The following is a 23,188-nucleotide window of genomic DNA, read 5'->3' as shown; positions in this document are numbered from 1 at the left end:
CATGTCTCCAAAGGGTTGTGTAAATGATTTACAGTCATTGATCTCCCAAAATGTTATCACTTGGTCTTCATGTTTTCATTCTTAAAGACTTTAGTTCTTCAGTTTACAGATTATGTACTGCTCTGCCTCAGTTTCAGAAATAAGGCAATACTTTAGGGCCATGGGACATCAGCGTTTCTTATTCCTCTATGTGTGTGCTTATTTTATTCTCTCGCTTGTAATATTGTATAATTACCTGTGTTTCTTGTTTTGGTGGGTTTCTGATAGTTTTATATCCCAAGTCGGGATTTGCATATATACTTTGATTTCACTCCCCTGAGTTCTTTTTCTAATTAATATAAAAAAAAATTATTTATCTAAATAATTTAATTTTTAACTTATTTATCAGAATGATGCAAAATCGATAAAACGCCATTTTGAACGACGTTTTATCATGACCACGTCACCCCCTATTTTTCATGTAGACCACATAAAAAAAAAAAATTTAAAAAAAATGTCAAATGATATGGCGTTTTTAAAAAAGCCATTCCAAACAGCGTTTTTAAAAACGCCATATTTTTTGATATTTTTTTCCTCCAAAAAAAAAATAATAATAAAAATTAAAAAAATTAAAAAAAATTAATTTTTTTAAAAAATAAATATTTTAATTTTGATAAAAATAAAAATTATCATTTAAAATTAGTATCTCCATTTTAAATTATCTTTTTAAAAAATATCTGAAAAAAATTGGTGTAAAAAAAAATTTAAAAATATCATTAAAAATTTTAAGAAATAGAAATTATAATTCTAAAATTTAAGAAAATAAAAATTTTAAATTTTAATTCAAATAAAAATCATCATTTCAAATTACAATCTCCTTTCAAATTATTTTTTTAAAAAAATATCATAAAAGAAGAAAAAAATAGAAAAAATAAAATTATAATTTTGAATGAATTTTAAAGAATAAAAATTTTAATTTTAATTCAAATAAAAAAGATAATTTTAAATTATTTTATCCATTTAAAATTTATTTTTTTCAAAAATATCTCAAAAAAAAATTTAAAAAATTAAAAAAATAAAAAATATCATAAAAAAAGAAAAAATGAGAACCAAATAAAAATTATAATTTTTAATTTAAAAAATAAAATTTTTAATTTTAATTAAAATAAAAAATACCATTTCAAATTACTTTTCCCATTTCAAATTATTTTTTTTAAAAAATATTCCAAATAAAGAAGTAAAAAATGAGAAAAAAATAAAAATTCAAATGTTAACTCAAATAAAAACATAAATTTAAATTATTTTTTTCATTTAAAATTAATTTTTTTAAAAAAATATCCCAAAAAATTTATGGGGGTTAAAAAAATAAAAAATATCATAAAAAAGAAAATATCAAAAAAATGAGAAAAAAATAAAAATTATAGTATTTAAATTTAAAATAATAAAAATTTTCATTCAAATTTTTTTTTAATACCGCACCGTACATAGCTGTTTGTGCCCGTACCAAATCGAGATGTATCAGTGCGGTCCGATTAATCTCATAATTAAATTATCCGATATACTATTATTATTTATATTATAATTTTTATAGTCCTTTTAGCATAACTTTTTCTCTCGTAATGTTCTGAGATATATTAGTGTATGTGTAACCATATCCACAAAGCATAATATCCGATCACTTGAAATTAAATAATATAAATAAAATTAATAATTAATAATATTAAATAGAATAAAAATGTCAAACGTACAAAAAATAGTACAATAAAAGTTTCAAAAATATTAAGTACAAATCTAAAAAAGATTAAGTCCCATAAAGACGTCGTGGTGCCCGTGATCGCTTGGACCTTCTCAGGAAGGTCCTCAACGGCTGCTCCTGCTCCTGCTCCTGCTGTGATGGCCCCTTCTCTATATCAGTAGAGGAGGTCTGCTGGTCATGCTGCTCAGGAATAACGGATACTATCAGATCATTTACGGACTGATGCCGTGCTGTCGGAGAGGAGAAAATGCTGGAGATAGCCGGAGAAGAAGGAGAGAGGGGTTTTTTTTTTTTTTTGGAATTTAAGCTTCAAAAATGCCAAGGGAATGACATTTTTGAAGGGAATGGCATTTTCAAAAATGCCATTCCCTTTGACGTTTTCCTCTATTTTTTTTAATAATTTTTTTAATTTTTTTAATTTTTCTTTACTTATTTTTATATGATTTTTTAATAAATAAAATTAATTTAAAATGGACATAGTAATTTGAAATGATAATTTTTTATTTGAATTAAAGTTAAATTTTTAAGTAATAATTATAAATTTTATTTTTTTACTATTTTTATTTGAATTATAATTATAATTTTTAATTTTTTAATTTTAAAATTATAATTTTTATTTTTAAATTAGAATTACAATTTATAATTTTTTAAATTCAATTCTTTTCCCTTTTTTCTTTTTTTTATGGTGTTTTTTATTTTTTTTACACCAATTTTTTCTTTTTTTCAGATATTTTTTTAAAAAAATAATTTGAAATGGAAAAAGTAATTTGAAATGACATTTTTTATTTTCATTAAAGTTAATTTTTTTTAAAATTTTAATTTACAATTTTTATTTTTTTTCATAATTTTTATTTTTTTCACTTTTCGTATGGCATTTTTTTCTTTTATTTTTCTTGAATTTAAATTTAAATTTTAATTTTTTTATAACTTAAAATTATAATTTTTATTTTTTTTCTCATTTTTACCTTTTTTTCTTTTTTTATGAAATTTTTTTGAGGTATTTTTTTATTTGTTTGGAATATTTTTAAAAAAATTATTTTGAAATGGAGAAAGTAATTTGAAATGATGTCTTTTATTTTAATTAAAATTAAAAATTTTATTTTTTTTAAATTTAAAATTATAATTTTTATTTTGTTCCTATTTTTTTAAATTTTTGACTTCTTTATGGCACTTTTATTTTTTTAATTTTTTATTTTTTTGAACATTTTTTTTAAATTAATTTGAAATGGAGAAACTAATTTGAAATGATGGTTTTTATTTTAATTAAAATTAAAATTTTAATTTTTTAAAATTTAAAATTTTTATTTTTATTTTTTTTTCATTTCTTTCTTATTTTTTCTTTTTTTTATGGTATTCTTTATTTTTTAAAATTTTTAAGTTTTTTAGATATTTTTTTAAAAATTAATTTTAAATGGACAAAATAATTTAAAATTATCTTTTTTATTTGAATTAGAATTAGAATTTTTACTTTTTAAAATTCATTCAAAATTATAATTTTTATTTTTTCTCAAATTTTTCTCATTTTTTTCTTCTTTAATGATATTTAAAAAAATTAATTTAAAAAAATTAATTTTATGGTATTTTTTAATGCTATTTTTTAAGATCTTTTTTGATATTTTTTTAAAAAAAATTAATTTTTAAATAATTTTAGAATTATAATTTCTATTTCTTTTCGATTTTTTAATGGTATTTTTAATTTTTTTTTACATCAATTTTTTTCAGATATTTTTTTAAAAAGATAATTTGAAATGGAAATACTAATTTTAAATGATAATTTTTATTTTTATCAAAATTAAAATTTTTATTTTTTTATAAATTTAAATTTTTTTTTCTATTTTTTACCGTTTTTTTCTTTTTTTTTTGGGAGAAAAAAATGTCAAATAATATGGTGTTTTTAAAAATGCCATATCATTTTACATTTTTTTTTTAATGTAGTCTACATGAAAAATAGAGGATGACGTGGTCACGATAAAACGCCATTCAAATGACATTTTACCAATTTTACATCACTCTGATAAATAAGTTAAAAATCAAATTATTTAAATAAATAAATTTTTTTTATATTAATTAGAAAAAAAACTCCACTCCTCTCTATATGATAAAGCAGCTGGTTTGTTTGCTTACCAAAAGAAAGAAAAAAAAACAGCTAAGGCATGTCCGGAAATGCCAGATTTGTTGGGGTCAAGATAATGCGGCTGATGGAAAGGAGGGAGTGGGAGAGATGGGATCAGTGGGCTCGATCATTACAGGTTGAAAAGACAACCTATCAGGGTCCTTTTTCCCTCATCCTAAGGGGATTGAACCACGCGATCCTTGTGTTATCCCTCTTTTGTACCCCGGTTCTCTCCCTTCCATTCCTTGCACCTTCTCTCTACCAAATTTCATTGGATGTGGCTATAAATTTCTAGAGAGATCCTTAGATCTGCCTATAGGATTGGGCTGAAGCTTCCGTGAGAATCGAGTCTGATCCATCCAACATATATCTTCTAAACTATATACACAGATATATCTAATATTGTAGAATATAAGACTCCTCACATCAACTAGACCTCTTCCAGTATAGGATAGAAAAAACTAGTGAGGTTATTTTTTTCCCTTTATGGAATTCAAGCTGACCCATTCCATTCTTGACAAATTTGTGAAATGAGCCTTTTGTCCGGCGTGTGTTTTTATGAATCCTATTGGATTGCACATAATTACCCAAACAGGACCCACAGAGGTATAGGATTCCCTAGGTTCTTAAATCTCAGAACTCATATATATATATATATATATATATATATATCATACAGATAATAAATAATATATAATAAATATGTATGAAATTATTTATTCATCAGGTTGAATTGGCCCTCAAGCTAAATCAAGGCCTTGCCCATCTCGTCAGGCCTAAAGGCCCATTTAAAGTCGGGCCGGGGTCGGGCGGGGCAGGCTGGCTGTTTTTGGTGATGTCCATGGTGCGCATGGGATAAATCTTTCAGCTTCAGCTTCATTTCGATTCGCGCAGGTCATCCATCGTGCGTGTGCCTCTCTCTATGAGGCGAGGCATCTCCAGGAGGGCCATCTCGGCTCTCTCCGTCGATCTTCCTCTCTCTCCATGCCCATCATCTCATCCCCCACCAAATCCCACCATCACCACCTACCCCTTTCTCTCCCTCCTCGAGAAATCCTCCACAGTAAAAGAAGTGAAGCAACTGCACGCCCATGCTATCGTCTTGGGCCTCGTCCGCTATACCTATGTCACCAGCCGAATCCTCGCCATCTACGCCCTCCACGCCAACCCCGACATCCACTCTGCCCTCCTGGTCTTCCACCGGATCCCCGAGCCCACCATCTTCAACTGGAACACCGTGATCAAGGGTTACTGCAGAACCCCCTACCCCGAGAAGGGTCTCCTTTTCTACTCCCACATGAGACGCCGAGGGCTCCCTCCCAACATGCATACCTTCCCCTTTGCCATCAAGGCTTGCCCTCGCCTCTCGTCTCTGTCCCAAATCCACGGGCAGATTGTCAAATTCGGGTTCGACCTCGACGTCTTTGTGACGAGCTCTCTAATCAGATGTTACTCGCATCTGGGTGGCCTGGACTTCGCTTCTCAGGTGTTCGACGAAAGCTCTAACAGAAACATCGTGTGCTGGACCAGTCTTATTAGCGCGCATTGTGCTCATGGTCTGGTGGATAGAGCGAGGGAATTCTTTGATCGGATGGCCGAAAGGAATGATGTTTCCTGGAGTGCAATGATAACGGGTTATGTGCAGAATGAACGTCCGGAAGAGGCGATTGAATTGTTTCGCGAATTGAAGGGTGGTGGGAGCGTAAAGCTCAACGACTCTTTGCTCGTCAGTGTTCTGAATGCGTGTGCTGGTTTGGGCGCTTTGGAGGAGGGTAGATGGATCCATGATTACATTGATAGGAGAGAGACACAGTATGGACTCGAGCTAGGGACTGCCCTCTTAGATTTCTATTCAAAATGTGGCTTTATAGAGAGTGCGAGGGAGGTGTTCTGCAAGATGGGTCGCAAAGATGTGACGGCTTGGAGTGCAATGGTCATGGGTCTGGCTCTCAATGGGCTGAGCCATTCAGCCATCGAGACTTTCTCAGAGATGTTGAGGTGTAAGGTTGTGCCAAATGCCATCACCTTTGTTGGGGTGCTGACTGCTTGCAATCATGGCGGTTTGGTAGATGAAGGATGGGCTTATTTTGAGGACATGAGCAGGGTTTATGGTGTGTCTCCCACGATCGAGCATTACGGATGTGTCGTCGATCTCTTAAGCCGTGCCGGGAGGACTGCTGTGGCCGAAAGCTTGATCCAGTGCATGCCAATGGAGCCCGACGGGGTCATATGGGGGGCTCTGCTCAACGGTTGTCTGATGCATGGACATGCTGAGCTAGGGGGGAGAGTCGGTAGGCATGTGATCGAGTTGGAGCCACACCATTGTGGGAGGTATGTGGGTCTCGCCAATGTATATGCTTCAATGGGAAGGTGGGAGGGTGTTGTGAAGGTAAGACGGGCGATGAGGGATAGGGGAGTGAAAACTACTCCGGGTTGGAGTCTGATTGAGATAAATGGAGTTGGCCATAGGTTTATAGCTGATGACAATGGCCATCCCCAACAAGAAGAGGTATACGGGATGTTGGGTGATGTCATTATGGAATTGATATCACCAGGCAATGGGGCTATCATAATTGACGTATAACAGGTCTCATACTCTCATGAGGAGCACGAATAATCTATTCGGGTGTTCAAATACGAGCTTTTATTGATGTTGAGTTGGTCTGGAATTGATATATTTGATTCAGTTTTTGGTGCTTCTAGAAACATATGTGCTCGGATCCATCAACAATGATGGAATGGGTATTGTTGCGCTGTGGGACAGTCCAGGATGAGGCACGTTCTCACACGGAGCACAGAGATGCTTCTGAACTGGTCGGACGAGAAGCCATTTGATTATGCTAAAAAAATTATAAAAATTATAATATAAATAATAATAATATATCAGATAATTTAATTATGAAATGAATTGAATCATATTGGTACATCTCGATCTGGTACAGACACAAACAGCTACTATGGTGCGGTATTGAAAAAAATTTTGAATTAAAATTTTTATTTTTTTAAATTCAAAATTATAATTTTTATTTTTTTTGATATTTTTTTTGATATTTTTTATTTTTTTAACCCCCATAAATTTTTTTGGGATATTTTTTTAAAAAAATTAATTTTAAATGAAAAAAATAATTTGAATTTATTTATTTTTATTTGAGTTAACATTTGAATTTTTATTTTTTCCTCATTTTTTACTTCTTTGTTTGAAATATTTTTTAAAAAAATAATTCGAAATGAAAAAATAATTTGAAATGATATTTTTTATTTTAATTAAAATTAAAAATTTTATTTTTTTAAATTAAAAATTATAATTTTTATTTTTTTCTCTATTTTTAAATATTTTTCTCTTTTATGTCACTTTTTTTATTTTTTATTTTTTTAGATATATATTTTTTAAAAAAATTAATTTGAAATAGAGAAAGTAATTTGAAATGATGGTTTTTATTTGAATTAAAATTAAAATTTTTATTTTTTTAAATTTAAAATTATAATTTTTATTTGGCTCTCATTTTTTTCTCTTTTTTTAATGGTATTTTTTATTTTTTTAATTTTTTAAGATTTTTTTGAGATATTTTTTTAAAAAAATAAATTTTAAATGTATAAAATAATTTAAAATTATTTTTTTATTTGAATTAAAATTAAAATTTTTATTTTTTAAAATTCATTCAAAATTATAATTTTTATTTTTTCTATTTTTTTCTTCCTTTATGATATTTTTAAAAAAAAATTAATTTGAAAAGGAGATTGTAATTTGAAATGATGATTTTTATTTGAATTAAAATTAAAATTTTTATTTTCTTAAATTTTAGAATTATAATTTTTATTTCTTAAAATTTTTAATGGTATTTTTAATTTTTTTTACACCAATTTTTTTCAGATATTTTTTTAAAAAGATAATTTGAAATGAAGATACTAATTTTAAATGATAATTTTTATTTTTATCAAAATTAAAATTTTTATTTTTTTATAAATTTAAATTTTTTTATTTTTTATTTTTTATCATTTTTTTTCTTTTTTTGGGAGAGAAAACGCTAAAAATATGGTATTTTTAAAAACGCCATTTGGAATGACGTTTTTAAAAACATCATATTTTTTGATATTTTTTTTAAAATTTTTTTTTATGTGGTCTACGTGAAAAATAGGGGGTGATGTGGCCATGATAAAATGCCATTCAAAATGATGTTTTACCGATTTTGTATCATTCTGATAAATAAGTTAAAAATTAAATTATTTAGATAAATAAATTTTTTTTATATTAATTAGGAAAAGAACTCTGTTAATTGAACCTCGAAGAAAGTAGGGTGGAAAATCTCTTATTTATGCATCATCATTCATTTGTAATGTTTCATCTCTTTGGTTCTGTTTTGATGCTTAATGTATTCCATGTGTACTTTTGTTTTGGGTAAGGTATTACATTTGTACTTGGAATAAGGCATTGTTGGTGCAAAAATCCGCCTGCGCCGGGGAAGCTGGAGTTGAGGAAGCCGCGGTCGCCGCCGGGACCTGCAAGGGAAGTCTAAACCGGATGTGGGGTTGCTCCGGCAAGACCCTCCGACGCTCAAGTCAGTTCTCTGCCTCAACAAGAATGGAGTGCTCGAACGGAGAATTTAGCAGAGTTTTGAGATAAGACAAAAGAGCTTAGAGAATAACGTATCTGGGTCCCCTTTTATAGGCGGGGGAGGCAACGGGCCGATGGCGACGTTTGTAACCGTCTGGTAGTGGGCCGCCCACAGTCAGGGGAATTGATTGCAAAAGATAGTGGGGTAGACGCGTGGGCATCATCGTGGCTTGCCACGTGGAATCTGTTACGCTGGGTGGGGCAGCATCCGTTGTCGTGACTTGCCAGCAGCTGGGAGAATCGCATGGAATCCGTCGCAGGGGGTGGAGCAGATTCGTGGCCGTTACTGCGGCCTGGTAGTGGAGCTGTACAGAATCTGCTACGAGAGGTGGAGCAGGGCGGCGATGGCTGCTGTGGCCTGTCAGGGAATGATGAAACTGTGCGGAGTCCGCCATAAAAAGTGGAGCAGGATCGTGAGTGGAGCCCGGCTCCCGTAGGAGTCCGGGCGGAACCATTCAGATGTCGGCGGTGGAGCCCGGCTCCCGTAGGAGTCCGGGCGGAACCATTCTGATGTCGGTGGCGGAGCCCGGCTACCGTAGGAGTCCGGGCGGAACCATTCTGATGTCGGTGGTGGAGCCCAGCTCCCGTAGGAGTCCGGGCGGAACCATTCTGATGTCGGTGGTGGAGCCCGGCTCCCGTAGGAGTCCGGGCGGAACCATTCTGATGTCGGTGGTGGAGCCCGGCTCCCGTAGGAGTCCGGGCGGAACCATTCTGATGTCGGTGGTGGAGCCCGGCTCCCGTAGGAGTCCGGGCGGAACCATTCTGATGTCGGTTCTGCTGAGGGTTTCAGCCGTGGGTATTTTATACCCAACACCAGTCCCCCTACTTCCGAGTTTGAATTTCAAACGAAGGAAGTACAGAGAGGGAGAGAGACATAGCTGAAACCGTCCCTTCGAATCCTGCGCACTGCCGCCTCCAGATATTTTGGCATTAAATGAGCGCGTGCCGGGGTCTTTTCGAGTTGGGGCGATACGAGGGGGCGCTTCGAGAATCCCGCAGGTACACTGGCCTAGGTACGGCGTAATTATGGCCCTGCCAACCGCCAGCCGCCTTTAGTCGTCCGTCGCGGGGAGTGGGACACGTGTCGAGCGCGGACTGGCCTGGGGGGATTCGAGATCATTATGGCGCCGGATCCCAGGGTCTATTTAAACCCGTCCTCCCCCCTTCAGGCATCCTACTCCATTTTTTATTTTCGCTGGCGTCTGTCATCTCCCCGAGAGTCTGCTCTCGCGAACGCCCTTTCGAGCCGTAGGCGCCTTCCGTCTCTCGCCCCCCGGGTCCTCAGAGCAAGATAGGTTAGTGCCCACCTTCTTTTCACCGCCTAGGGATCTTTCGTCTTTTCATTCTCTTCGTGTCTTCCTCCGGGTTGACCTTTGGCGTTTCGTTCCCCTCTCGATTTGCCTTTCTAGGGCCCTTTAGATTTTCCCCCGAGAAAAAATGTCTTCTGAATCTTCTGTCCCCGTAAGTTCTGGGAGTTCTTCTGCTTCGAACCCCCAGGCCCCCGTTTCTGCGGATGAACCCGCGCTCGGGGCAGGGCCTCGCCCGGTTTTCGCGCCGGGCGCCATTTTGTGTTCGTCGACTCCGGACGAACTTCTCCTGATAAGGGCTCGATACGGGGTCCCTGCGGAGTACGACCTGGAGCTTCCTGGCCCCTCTGATAAGGCCAGCGCTCCCCCTCCCGGCCGCTTTTGCCTGTACCAGGAGGCCTTTCGTGCCGGGCTTCGGCTTCCGCTCCCAAACTTCGTCGCCGCCTTCTTTCGCTTTTTAGATATTTCACTTGCTTCTGTTGCCCCGAATTCCTTTAGGTTTTTGATAGGATTTCTCTCTCTCTGCCATATAGCCGAGGTCCAGCCATCCCTCTCCTTATTCAGACATTTCTACACCTTCAAACGCCATCCTTCAGCGAAGGACTGGTGGTACTTCTCCCCCCAGTTCGGTAAGAAGGGGTTGCTGAAGGGCGCCCCTTCTTCGATTCACAACTGGAAGGGGAAATTCCTCTTTGTCTACTGCCCGACCTTAGAACTAGGTCTGCCCCGTTGGGGGGCTCTGAGGGATTCCGTCCGTCGGGCTTCCAGCCTGGGAGAGGACGACCTCCAGGCCACCCAGAAGCTTCTGAGTTACCCCGCTCCTTCCCTTCCTAACCTTCTGAGGGAGCAGCTTCTTTTCAACATCGGCCTGAGCCCCCAGGATCCAGCAAGTATTTATCTTTTCTCGCCTTCTTTTTGTTTATTTTTTCTCTCCTCTTCCTTTTCTTTCTCTTCTTTCTCTTCTCTCTCTTTTTTTTTTTTTTTTTTTTTTTTTTTTGACTCCGAACTGATCGATGTTGCTTCTTTTTCTTCTTCTTCTCTCCCCCCCTCCTTTTTCTTTAGCAATGGACGCCGAAGCCACGCGGATGCTCGCCAAGTCCATGAGAGCCCAGAAGAGGAAGGGCGCGACGACCTCCGGCTCAGCGAAGAGGGCCAAGGTGGGAGAGACGAGCTTGGTCGCGCCCGTCCAGGCGACCCCGGCCATCGACATTCCTTCGGATGCCGAACCAGTGGTCCCCCGGGCTCCCTCAAGGAGCTCGCCGACCGAGGTCCCCATTCCGGAGGTCCGCCCCGCGGAGGCGCCCGCCGTGAGGAAGAGAAGGAAATCGGTGGCCCGCAGGGCGAGCGGCCACCGAACTGCCGCAGACGAGTCCGTCTGCTCCGAGGGGGATCGGAGAACCCCTTCAACGACAAGGCTCTGATCAGGCGGCTGCTCGACGGCTGCATTCTGCCCGATGTCGTGGAGAGGATCGACCATGCCGATCCCGAGCAGCGGGCCTGGGATACTCTGGGATCCTTTCTTGAGGTAAGCGGATGTTTATTTGCATGGTTGTTCGGTCTTTGTTGTAACTTTCTATCCATCCTTGCAGATCGGGCACCAGCTCTTCGCCTACGTCGAGGCGTCGGGCCGCGCGAGAAGGGACCTTCTCCGAGCGGAGGAGCGCTGCCGGGACGAGGCTGCCCATCTTCAAGCGAAGACGGTCGAGATGGCCGCCCTCCGGGAGGCCCTGGAGAGAGAGAGACAGGATCGGGAAGAGGAAAGACAAGCCCGGGAGGAGGAGAGACAAGCCCGGGAGGCGGAGAGACGGAGTCTGGAGGAGTCGGTGAGGAAGGCGGAGGCCGAGGTCGCCCATCTGGCCGAGCAAACTCCGGTTCTGGTCTCGGAGGCCAGGACCCTTGCGGTGGAGGAGTTCAAGGCCTCCGCGGAGATGAGGGAGCTGAACGTCCAGTTCGGCCTGGAGGCATTTACCAAAGGGTTTGAGCTTTGCCGGGAGAAGGTGGCCAGCAGATATCCCGATCTTGGCCTCGAATTCTTGGAGGAGTCCGACGACGAGGCCGGCCCTTCGCCCGTCGCCACAGCAGTTGCACCCCCCGCGCCGAACTCTCCACCCCCCGCTCCCGAGGTCTGAGACCTCCGACCTTGTATCTTTCTTTTGTTGTCATGCTTCCTTTTCATTTGTCTTCAAGATCAATTAATAAAGCCGAATTTCTTTTTGTGGATGATTTTTTCCTCCCTCTGCTCCTTCTTTCCGACCTTTCTTCTTGTAACGAATCGGTCTTTGACGCTTGCCTCTTCCGATGGCAGTGTCTCGCTGAAGCACTCCCCTTGCCCCTGGGGGTCCCGCTGAAGTCCACTATCCGACGGTTGAAAAAGGAGGTCCTCCACTTGACGAGGAAGCTGAAGAAGTCGGAAGGCGAGCTCCGTCAGGCGAAAAAATGCTACTCCGAGGCCGCTGCCGAGGCCGCCCACTTCAGGAGTATTCAAGTGAAGGCGATCATGGACTACAGTCGGAGGAAGGCGAGCTTCACAAAAGAGCTTGAGGAATGTAAGAAGAGCGCCAGTGACCGAACTTGGGCTCAAGAAGCCAGGATCAGCGCCCTTAAGATGGAGCTTTCAGCTGCGCAGAGGAGGATTGGCCAGCTGGAAGGAAACTCATCCCGGACCCTAGTGCGGGCTGACGATGCCCAAAAATGGTCGCAGAGGGTCTCCGACCTCCAGAAGCAGCTTCAAGACGCCGAAATGAGCCACGACGTGCAGCGGGCTAGCTGGCGCCGACAGGTAGAGGAGCACAAGGGGAGATTCCGTCGAGCGGCGGACGAGGTAGTCCGTCTCCAGAGGCAGTTGGTTACTAGGGCGCAGCTTGCTAACGCCCAAGATAACGAAGAGCTCCGAGCCCTGAGAGGCTCTGTCGAAGGGATTTCTGTCTCCCTTGGGGAGAAGACAGCTGAGCTTCAACAAGTAAAAATTCAACTGGGACTTGAGCGGAAGGCCGTCGCGGACGCAGAGGCGGAGTCCGAAGTTTTGCGGAAGTGGCATCGGGAAGCGGAGGCTGAGAGCCGGCGACTTCGTCAGGCGCTCCAGGATATGTTGCAAAAGAAGGAAGAACTAGAGGAAATGGTGGAGACCCTGAGGCAGTCCTGGTCGGGGGATGGAGGTGATCACCCTATGTTAGAGGGAGCAGGACCTCCTTAGAGTTCTTTAGTAGTCACCCCCCTTTTGTAGCTGCCCCCCTTTTCTTTTCTTGTCGTTTTGTCCCTCTTTTTCTGGCCGTCCTGGTCCTGTAGCACATATATCGGAAATGAGAAAAAGGCATTTTGTGTTACCTTGTCCGCGCGTAGCACTAATATTGTCGTTCGTTGACCCTTTCTCGTTGTTTGGCCTGTTTGGCTTAGAGGTCGTCGTGGGAAAGGGCTCTTCCCTTCCATCCGATCTCGTCATGTGGCCGAGCCTCGCCACCGTTTTTAACCCTTGCTGGCGAAGTGGTGGATGGAGCCCGGCTTTCTTAGGAGCCCGGGCGAAGTCTTTCTTGGGGGCGGAACCCGGCTCCCGTAGGAGTCCGGGTGAAGCTTTACCTGGCGGCGGAACCCGGTTTCCGTAGGAGTCCGGGTGAAGCTTTACCTGGCGGCGGAACCCGGCTCCCGTAGGAGTCCGGGTGAAGCTTTACCTTGGCGGTGGAACCCGGCTCCCGTAGGAGTCCGGGTGAAGCTTTACCTGGCGGCGGAACCCGGCTCCCGTAGGAGTCCGGGTGAAGCTTTACCTGGCGGCGGAACCCGGCTCCCGTAGGAGTCCGGGTGAAGCTTTACCTTGGCGGCGGAACCCGGCTCCCGTAGGAGTCTGGGTGAAGCTTTACCTGGCGGCGGAACCCGACTCCCGGGTCTAGCGGAGTCCGTGGAGTGGGTGAAGCTTTACCTGGCGGCGGAACCCGGCTCCCGTAGGAGTCCGGGTGAAGCTTTACCTGGCGGCGGAACCCGGCTCCCGTAGGAGTCCGGGTGAAGCTTTACCTTGGCGGCGGAACCCGGCTCCCGTAGGAGTCCGGGTGAAGCTTTACCTGGCGGCGGAACCCGGCTCCCGTAGGAGTCCGGGTGAAGCTTTACCTGGCGGCGGAACCCGGCTCCCGTAGGAGTCCGGGTGAAGCTTTACCTTGGCGGCGGAACCCGGCTCCCGTAGGAGTCCGGGTGAAGCTTTACCTGGCGGCGGAACCCGGCTCCCGTAGGAGTCCGGGTGAAGCTTTACCTTGGCGGCGGAACCCGGCTCCCGTAGGAGTCCGGGTGAAGCTTTACCTGGCGGCGGAACCCGGCTCCCGTAGGAGTCCGGGTGAAGCTTTACCTGGCGGCGGAACCCGGCTCCCATAGGAGTCCGGGTGAAGCTTTACCTTGGCGGCGGAACCCGGCTCCCATAGGAGTCCGGGTGAAGCTTTACCTTGGCGGCGGAACCCGGCTCCCGTAGGAGTCCGGGTGAAGCTTTACCTGGCGGCGGAACCCGGCTCCCGTAGGAGTCCGGGTGAAGCTTTACCTGGCGGCGGAACCCGGCTCCCGTAGGAGTTCGGGTGAAGCTTTACCTTGGCGGCGGAACCCGGCTCCCGTAGGAGTCCGGGTGAAGCTTTACCTGGCGGCGGAACCCGGCTCCCGTAGGAGTCCGGGTGAAGCTTTACCTTGGCGGCGGAACCCGGCTCCCGTAGGAGTCCGGGTGAAGCTTTACCTGGCGGCGGAACCCGGCTCCCGTAGGAGTCCGGGTGAAGCTTTACCTGGCGGCGGAACCCGGCTCCCGTAGGAGTCCGGGTGAAGCTTTACCTTGGCTGCGGAACCCGGCTCCCGTAGGAGTCCGGGTGAAGCTTTACCTGGCGGCGGAACCCGACTCCCGTAGGAGTCCGGGTGAAGCTTTACCTTGGCGGCGGAACCCGGCTCCCGTAGGAGTCCGGGTGAAGCTTTACCTGGCGGCGGAACCCGGCTCTCGTAGGAGTCCGGGTGAAGCTTTACCTTGGCGGCGGAACCCGGCTCCCGTAGGAGTCCGGGTGAAGCCTACCTTTGCGGCGGAACCCGACTCCCATAGGAGTCCGGGTGAAGCTTTACCTTGGTGGTGGAACCCGACTCCCGTAGGAGTCCGGGTGAAGCCTACCTTTGCGGCGGAACCCGGCTCCCGTAGGAGTCCGGGTCTTCCATTTTGCTTGAGCCGGTGGCGAGGTTCTCGTCATCAGCCTGGCTTGTGGGGGCGCGTTAGGGCGCTGTAAGGCCTCTCCCCCCTCCGGTCTAAAAGAACCGGGCCTTCAACTTTGCTCATGTCAGGACGAGGTTCTCCTCCTGTTCCTGACATGGCTATGGGGGCACATTAGGGCGTTGCAAGGCCTCTCCCCCCATCCAGTCTAAAAGAACCGGGCCTTCGACTTTGCTCAAGTTAGGGCGAGAATTTCCTCCTGTCCCTAACAGGGCTGTGGGGGCACATTAGGGCGTTGTAAGGCCTCTCCCCCCATCCGATCTAAAAGAACCGGGCCTTTGACTTTGCTCAAGTTAGGGCGAGGTTTTCCTCCTGTCCCTAACAGGGCTGTGGGGGCACATTAGGACGTTGTAAGGCCTCTCCCCCCATCCGGTCTAAAAGAACCGGGCCTTTGACTTTGCTCATGTCAGGACGAGGTTCTCCTCCTGTTCCTGACACGGCCGTTGTTTTTTGGAGAGGTCATATCCAGTCATAATACATCCGCGTTAAGCAGGAGGAGTGCGTTAGCTAGAAAGAAAAGTAGATTCAAAACGAAACAGTAGGCAATACATTTACAGTTCTCCCGCTCCTCCTTGAGGCCCTCCGACGATGGAGTCGATGGTCCCGATAGGAGGCCGGTCCCCGGGCTGCTCCTCCCTCTTCTGCGGTTCGGGCGGTGGGAGGGCTCTTGGCCGGTCTCCTCTACCCTCAGGCCTGCGGCGGATGAATCTGTCGAGCCGACCTCGCCGGATGAGCTCCTCGATCTCGTCCTGGAGCTGGATGCACTCTTCGGTGTCGTGGCCGTGGTCGCGGTGGTAGAGGCAGAACTTGTTGGGGTTGCGCATCCCGGGGTGCGTGCGCATCCTCTCCGGCCTAGGGATCAGCTCCCTGACCTCCATCAGTAACTGGGCCTTCGAGGCGTTGAGGGGGGCGTAGCTGCGGAACTTTCCTGACGGGGAACCCCGCCGAAACCTATTGTCCGGGCTTCTCTGCCTGCGTGCCCGGGGTGGAGTATGGGCGCGCTTGTGCCCAGGAGGAGATCGGGAGCGAGGCCGGGCTTCCCTTGGCCTCTTCTCAACTGCGGGCTTGCCAGAATCTCCCACCTGGCGCTCCCTTGCAGTCTCTTCATCCTTCATTTTGAAGGCCTCTTCCGCTCGGGCGTATCCTTCAGCCCGAGCCAACAGATCAGCGAAATCCCTGGGGTACTTCTTCTCCAGGGAGTACAAGAGATCATTCTTCTGAAGGCCACCTTTCAAGGCGGCCATGGCCACTGACTGGTCCAAGTTCCGGACCTCCAGCGCCGCGATGTTGAAGCGGTTGATGTAGGCCCGTATGGACTCCCCTTCCCTCTGCTTGATGTTGATGAGGGACTCCGAACCTTTTTGGGGACGTCGGCTGCTGACAAAATGGGCCACGAATTGGTGGCTCATTTGGTCGAAGGAGAAGATGGTACCCGGCTTCAGTGCCGAGTACCAGTTTCTTGCTGCTCCCTTCAAAGTAGACGGGAAAGCCCAGCACAAGATGGCATCGGGGGCACCATGAAGCAGCATCATTGTTCGGAAGGCCTCCAGGTGGTCCACCGGGTCCGACGTCCCGTCGTAGCTTTCAAACTGGGGGAGCTTGAAATTCGGCGGGATCGGTTCCTGCATAATCATTTGGGAGAAGGGAGGGTCAGTGCAGATATCCTCACCGTAAGCGAGAGGTGCATGGCGGAGTTCTTCGATCCGCCGGTTCATCTCCTGGAGCCTCCGGTCCAGGAAATCCTCTCGACTTCGAGTCTCGAGGGTCCGTTGGCAGAACGGGGGCAGGGATCTCCCAGGGGTGGAGCCGTGGTCCGACTGAGGGCTCTCCACCCTCGGATTCGCCTTCTCGGGAAGGACGGGGCGGCTAGCCCAGGTGGCCCGCCCCACCGCCGGGTTCTGGCATTCCGGAGATGCCCCTTCCGGATGCGCTGACGCCTGCGGCGGCTGCTGCTGCATCGCCTGTACGGCCTCGACGAGGCCCTTGACCTGCTGCGCCAGCAAGTCAAACTGCTCCGCGCCGACCGCCGTCGCCGGAGGGGGAGGAGGGGCTGGCTGAGACACGGGAGGGGAGGCCGGAGCCTGAGATCTGGCCGCGGAGGCCGTGGACCGCCGGGTGGACGCCCTACGCGGAGGCATCGGGTGTCGATCTCGCGGGGGAGGATTAGGAGTAGATGACGGAGAGATGGCCGGAGGTGGCTCCGTTGAGCGCTCCTTCAAGAACAAGGGTGCTGCGAAGACACAGACCCTTCCTCTAGCGCCAATCCTGTTGGTGCAAAAATCCGTCTGCGCCGGGGAAGCTGGAGTTGAGGAAGCTGCGGTCGCCGCCGGGACCTGCAAGGAAAGTCTAAACCGGAGGTGGGGTTGCTCCGGCAAGACCCTCCGACGCTCAAGTCAGTTCTCTGCCTCAACAAGAATGGAGTGCTCGAACGGAGAATTTAGCAGAGTTTTGAGATAAGGCAAAAGAGCTTAGAGAATAACGTATCTGGGTCCCCTTTTATAGGCGGGGGAGGCAACGGGCCGATGGCGACGTTTGTAACCGTCTGGTAGTGGGCCGCCCACAGTCAGGGGAATTGATTGCAAAAGATAGTGGGGTAGACGCGTGGGCATCATCATGGCTTGCCACGTGGAATCTGTTACGCTGGGTGGGGCAGCATCCATTGTCGTGACTTGCCAGCAGCTGGGAGAATCGCATGGAATCCGTCGCAGGGGGTGGAGCAGATTCGTGGCCGTTACTGCGGCCTGGTAGTGGAGCTGTACAGAATCTGCTACGAGAGGTGGAGCAGGGCGGCGATGGCTGCTGTGGCCTGTCAGGGAATGATGAAACTGTGCGGAGTCCGCCATAAAAAGTGGAGCAGGATCGTGAGTGGAGCCCGGCTCCCGTAGGAGTCCGGGCGAAACCATTCAGATGTCGGCGGTGGAGCCCGGCTCCCGTAGGAGTCCGGGCGGAACCATTCTGATGTCGGTGGCGGAGCCCGGCTACTGTAGGAGTCCGGGCGGAGCCCGGCTACCGTAGGAGTCCGGGCGGAACCATTCTGATGTCGGTGGTGGAGCCCGGCTCCTGCCCGGAACCATTCTGATGTCGGTGGTGGAGCCCGGCTCCCGTAGTAGTCCGGGCGGAACCATTCTGATGTCGGTGGTGGAGCCCGGCTCCCGTAGGAGTTCGGGCGGAACCATTCTGATGTCGGTTCTGTTGAGGGTTTCAGCCGTGGATATTTTATACCCAACAGGCATATTGGCAGGCTAGCTTTTTAAATCGTTTTCTTGGTATTGCGAGCATGTTCTCCACCTGTTACTCATCATTAAAAAAATAGTTTATAGTGAAGTAGGTATGCTCTAGTCCTGGTCGAAGACATAGGTTGACACTTCATAACAAACATCTTATTTGTCCGCGATTACCAAATTACGTCGTTGATGATGTCGTCCAACCTATTCCAGAATTGGCTATCCCCAATCCCCATTGAAAATTGGAAGACAAGGGGAGGGGTGCTTTCACTTGGGAATCAAAACTTCTCCAATTTGAGTGTTATCTGACCCTACTCGTCTGCGATCATCCATTGGGGTCTTGGTTGGTGACAGAGGTGGGAAACGGGACAGAGAGTTTAGACGGGAATAGGCAAAACAACCGGCCAAAAAGTAAAAACGCCAGTCGGGCAGGCTCCTCCGTAGTTTGTGCCATACCATGGGCGACTGCCCATGGCTTTCTCCTCTGTGCTCTTATCTATTATTTTAATGCAATGCCGTATGGTGGGCCGGGGAAAGCAGGAAGAGAAAAGGTGGCAGCAGTGGTGACCAGAAAGCCCCAGCCCCCTCCCAAAATCTCTCCATCCGGTGCAGACTAAACCCTCTTCCTTGCCCCGATCGTCTCTCTTTCTCTCTCAATGACGCCATACTTCAATTAAGAAAAGAAGGCATCACTCGAGACCGCCTTCCTTTATCTCTTTTCCCCATCCCCTTCAAAACCACCTCCCTCGCCCCATACTCGCATCTCTCTTTCTCTCTCGGTGATAGGGGGGGAAGATGTCGTCCCTGTTTCTGTCCGCTGTCCCGGTTGCTGGCTCGGCCTGCATCGGCCTGAGATCTGATGCCTCCGGCAGGCTTTTCCCGGAGACGGGCTCGGTTCAGTGGCGGGCGAGAACCGTCTCTAATGGCTCTAGAGTCCACTGCATGAAGGTAAGCATGTGAATCATTGATCTGTAATTAATGGCTTAACCGAGTGACCGAGTTGTTTTTAGTCTTGATGGACCCAATTTATGCTCGTGTCTTCCCTCACCCCACTTGGCGATCTTCTTCTCTCGTGTGATGTTGTTCTGGGTTAAGTCGGTTGACACTAAGCTTTCATCCAGTTGGTTTAGATCTATGTCAAAATAACTGTTTTATTTTTTTTATACCTTGTACTTTATGCTATCTCTAAAGTTCTCCTCGGTTTGGGATAAGTTCTTTATTGAAATTCTAATATTTGTACAAGGTATTCAAGTGATATCATGTTCCGATTAGGAGGTCTCATGACTTGAATCAGAGGCTTCTTGTTAAATTGAAGCTCCTAGAAGAGGACCATCTGACTCTCATTTCAAATTATTGGATGGGGAGACCCAGTTGCTTAGGATTCTAGAGAATGAAATTAAGGGAACTTGTTGTTCCTTAATTTTATTTCGTATGTTACTTTTATTTATTTAATTATTTTTGTCAATAAGATGGAGTTTGTACGATGAAAAATGGTGTTTCTTCTGCTAAAAAACATAGAGATATCGATGTGTCAGTTTTTGCTGAAGGGTAATGAAAAGGTCAGAGCACCTCTCTTTTCGATTCTTTCATATATCCCTGTGACACTAAATGCATTCCTTTTTTTTTCCTTTAAGGGATCTAGATAAATTATAGAACTAATTGAATTCGGTAGGGCAGAATGATTAATTGTACAATGCAGTGGAGTGTATAAAGTGAATACAAGCTGGTTCTAGCTATACCTTCTTTAACAAAAGCCATCTGTTATGAGCATTAAAGCACAATAAACTTGTCTGCTACTTATGCCATAAGATAATCTATCTCCGCTCTGTACATATCTAGATTTTAGAATATTCTATTTAAGAAAGTTTCATGAGCCCCAAATCAATTCTGTGAGATCTTGCACAAACTATATTACGTACATATCTAGATTTTAGAATATTCTACTTAAGAAAGTTTCATAAGCCCCAAATCAATTCTGTGAGATCTCGCACAAACTGTGTTACATATTGCATCATCTATATACAGCTCTCTTTTTTTTTTTTTTGCCCTTTTCTATTTTTTGATGAGAACATACAGATCTTCAAGATCTCTGATTTTTTAAATATCTTTTCGTTTTACTTTTTGCTTTTGTCTAAATGACATCAGACATGGAACCCAATCAACAATAAGAAGTTTGAGGCACTCTCTTATCTGCCATCCCTCTCCGAGGAATCAGTAGCAAAGGAGGTTGAATATATGCTTTCAAAAGGATGGATCCCCGGCTTGGAATTCGACGAGGTAATATATGATTTGCAAAATAAATATGCATCAGAAAATTTTGATCTAAATTTTTTCCCCCTAATTTCAGTTATATTTGGAAATGAGCGACCCCATGTCATCATCGGTTGTTAATAATCTACATGTTTTAGCTGAACATATTTTGCACCATTTAAATCTTATAGGCTGATTTCAGGTTTTCAAGAGTTCGTAAAATATCTCTCAAAAAAAGAACAATTCGTAAAATATGAAACCCGTTAATTTTAACTGATGGTCGTGTGTAATTTTTAGATGTTAGTAGTTAGAAATCTTACCGACTTGGGATGTTCAGGTTCCTGTGGTGGAAGCTACAAGAAGCACAACTCTTTTTGGTAGCTTCACTGTAGAAATAGTTGGAAGATCCTTTGTTCTGTCATATTTATTTGGAACACAAACTTTGTGTTGCCAATACTGAATTGAATAATTGAACTAACCTTTTTTTAATTAATTTTTCAATTCTGGTATTAGGAGATTAGCTAGTCTCAGCTTTTCATATTGTCCATGCAGCTTGGAAACTGCTATCAACTAATATCTACTCAGAAAAAAAGGGAAATGAAAAGGACATTCACAAAGTACTCATTAGGCTTTTGCAGCAGGTTTTACTTTTGTAACCTGTTTCTTTTATTCTTTGATTCAATGTCGTAAAACATTTCCGAAGCAAAATTTTTAGGATGAAATGTTTTTAAAATAGAACTTTCAAATGAGAGAGAGAAAATTCATCACTTTGGAGGTAAAGTTTATCACTTGATTGTGCCTCTTTATCAATGCAAGTCCATGGGTGATAATATGTGAGAATATTAGAGATGTGCTATTTATCACTTATCATATGCTATGGATTATGGAAGGTGGGAGAAGTTCATAGGACCAACAGCCGGATCCCAGGCTACTACGATGGAAGGTATTGGACACTGTGGAAGCTGCCAATGTTTGGGTGCACTGATTCTGCTCAAGTCCTCCAAGAGATTGATGAGTGCAAAAAGACATACCCGAATGCTTACATTCGGTTGCTGGCCTTCAACAGCAAGCGCCAGTGCCAGTGCATGTCCTTCGTCATCCAGAAGCCCTCTGCTACCAGTGCTAATGCCTGAGCCTTTTTCTGTCTAAGAATTTAGTTTTTCCGCCGCCGAACGGGAGAATAACATGGGGACATGGACCGTTCTTTTCTTTAAATCAGCCATCTCTTATGTACTCCTCCTCACTTTTGAGCCGAGTTATGGCAGCTTAATGAAAAGATTAAATAAGTGCTTGATATAATATATTGGTTTTATTGATCTTTGAAGTAAACAATTGGATGCTTGCATACGCAGTTTATCTGTGATTTTTGTGACATTAACCAATCTGTATTTCAAGTGACACAGAATATGGTAGATCTCATGTGCTGGTTACTTGGGACTTCATGTTGGCAGCAATTATTGGTATGTAGCGGTCAGGATTTATCACCTCAATCTTTCCGGTGCTGCTACATATGGTAGCAGACATGGTGGGTTTGCTCTTTGGCTGTTGAGCTGTGGGATGTTAGGAATAACGGCTTATTCCAATTAAATTACATTTCTCCAACTATGCTGAGTATGACTGTTCATTATTCTACGTTGGATGCTTTGTCTGCTTTTGTCTCTCAACTATGCAAGGCATTATCAAGGAATTGGGGTTCCATCATCAGCAATTTGTCTCAGAAATTCGGTCGGTATGTTTTCTGGCAATCCCCGTCCTCTGGTGCCATCAAGCTGAATTTTGATGTTTCAGTAAGGTATTCTAGTTCAGCAGCTAGTTATGTCATTCAGGATAGCTATGGGTAGTAGTCACTTAGAATGGAAGATACTCAGTTGCCCTTGTGTTCGGTTGGTTTTTGCCGAATTGTTTGTAGCTTGTTCAGCAATAGCACACGTTTTCAAGCAACTCAAATGCACAATTATGGGTGGAAGGTGAATCTTAGGTAGTCGTCACGGAGATCTACAAAATCCGTTATATAAACTAGCCCACTAATCATCTATAGAAGAATTCCGCTTTGTGTTTCAAGCTACTACCCATCGTCGTCGGTGGCTTTGCAGCGCAATTTTTTTTACTCAGTCTCAGGATCATATTCCAGCGGTTGTGGGTCAATGTTATAGTCTTTCTTATCTCAGGTTTTAGTATCGGCTTCTGGCCGTCCCCAACCGGAAGCAAAAAAGAAAACCACTTTTCTGTAACGGTTTTCTTCGGAGTAGCCCTGCTTAAACAAAGCTAGAAAAGCGAAATCCTTCGTCAGATTCATCCAATCTAATATGTGAACTAGATTGCATCATCACAACCATAACAATCTATTTTTATGCTCATATGAAGTACATTTAAACCTGGAAAGAATGTTAGGTTTTTCAAATCAGTAACTGCGGGAGGGACCGAGGATAAAATAAATCAAGTTCGCTTGGGTTCGCGTGGAAAAGTTTGATCTTTTGGATCATATCGAACGTCCCCCCTCCCCACCAACCAGCTACTATAAACCAGTCTGAGCTTGAGGTCGGTAAAGCCTTACCTCAAAATTTCATTCATTTGGTAATCAAGGGAGCTGGCTCATTTGATTCTGAGCCAAAATTAAGCTTCACAGACAATTCATTTAAATGTCGTGTCATAACTATTATCAAGGTCAATAACAGCTATGGTAGGAGTCCGGGATAACTCAATATTTAAAAGCTAAAACCTTATTAAAAATAATT

The 23,188-nt window shown here is 44.1% G+C and overlaps 2 protein-coding genes across 2 annotated transcripts; both read left to right on the top strand.

Moving 5' to 3' along the window:
* Positions 1-4,704: 4,704 nt before the first annotated feature.
* LOC140853798 (pentatricopeptide repeat-containing protein At5g66520-like) lies at positions 4,705-6,752 on the top strand. The gene has a single exon (XM_073248781.1). The coding sequence runs from the start codon at positions 4,771-4,773 to the stop codon at positions 6,430-6,432; it is 1,662 nt and encodes a 553-aa protein (XP_073104882.1). The 5' UTR covers positions 4,705-4,770; the 3' UTR covers positions 6,433-6,752.
* An 11,788-nt stretch (positions 6,753-18,540) lies between these two features.
* LOC105039639 (ribulose bisphosphate carboxylase small subunit, chloroplastic) lies at positions 18,541-21,752 on the top strand. The gene is made up of 3 exons (XM_010915853.3): positions 18,541-19,151; positions 20,349-20,480; positions 21,344-21,752. Exons 1-3 carry the CDS (start codon positions 18,999-19,001, stop codon positions 21,584-21,586), a joined length of 528 nt encoding a protein of 175 aa, XP_010914155.1. The 5' UTR covers positions 18,541-18,998; the 3' UTR covers positions 21,587-21,752.
* Positions 21,753-23,188: the final 1,436 nt, after the last annotated feature.

This window comes from Elaeis guineensis, chromosome 1, assembly GCF_000442705.2.
Source record: "Elaeis guineensis isolate ETL-2024a chromosome 1, EG11, whole genome shotgun sequence".
Lineage (NCBI taxonomy): Eukaryota > Viridiplantae > Streptophyta > Magnoliopsida > Arecales > Arecaceae > Elaeis > Elaeis guineensis.
The sequence above is the reverse complement of the archived record's forward strand: the minus strand, read 5'-3'. Positions and strand labels throughout refer to the sequence as shown.

What these genes read in the sequence shown, in the direction of transcription:
- LOC105039639 (XM_010915853.3), top strand. Translation starts at nt 18,999, where the DNA reads ATGTCGTCCCTGTTTCTGTCCGCTGTCCCGGTTGCTGGCTCGGCCTGC. An exon ending in CTAGAGTCCACTGCATGAAG is followed by an intron (nt 19,152 to 20,348) that starts GTAAGCATGTGA and finishes AAATGACATCAG; the next exon opens with ACATGGAACCCAATCAACAA. An exon ending in CCGGCTTGGAATTCGACGAG is followed by an intron (nt 20,481 to 21,343) that starts GTAATATATGAT and finishes GGATTATGGAAG; the next exon opens with GTGGGAGAAGTTCATAGGAC.
- LOC140853798 (XM_073248781.1), top strand. Translation starts at nt 4,771, where the DNA reads ATGAGGCGAGGCATCTCCAGGAGGGCCATCTCGGCTCTCTCCGTCGAT.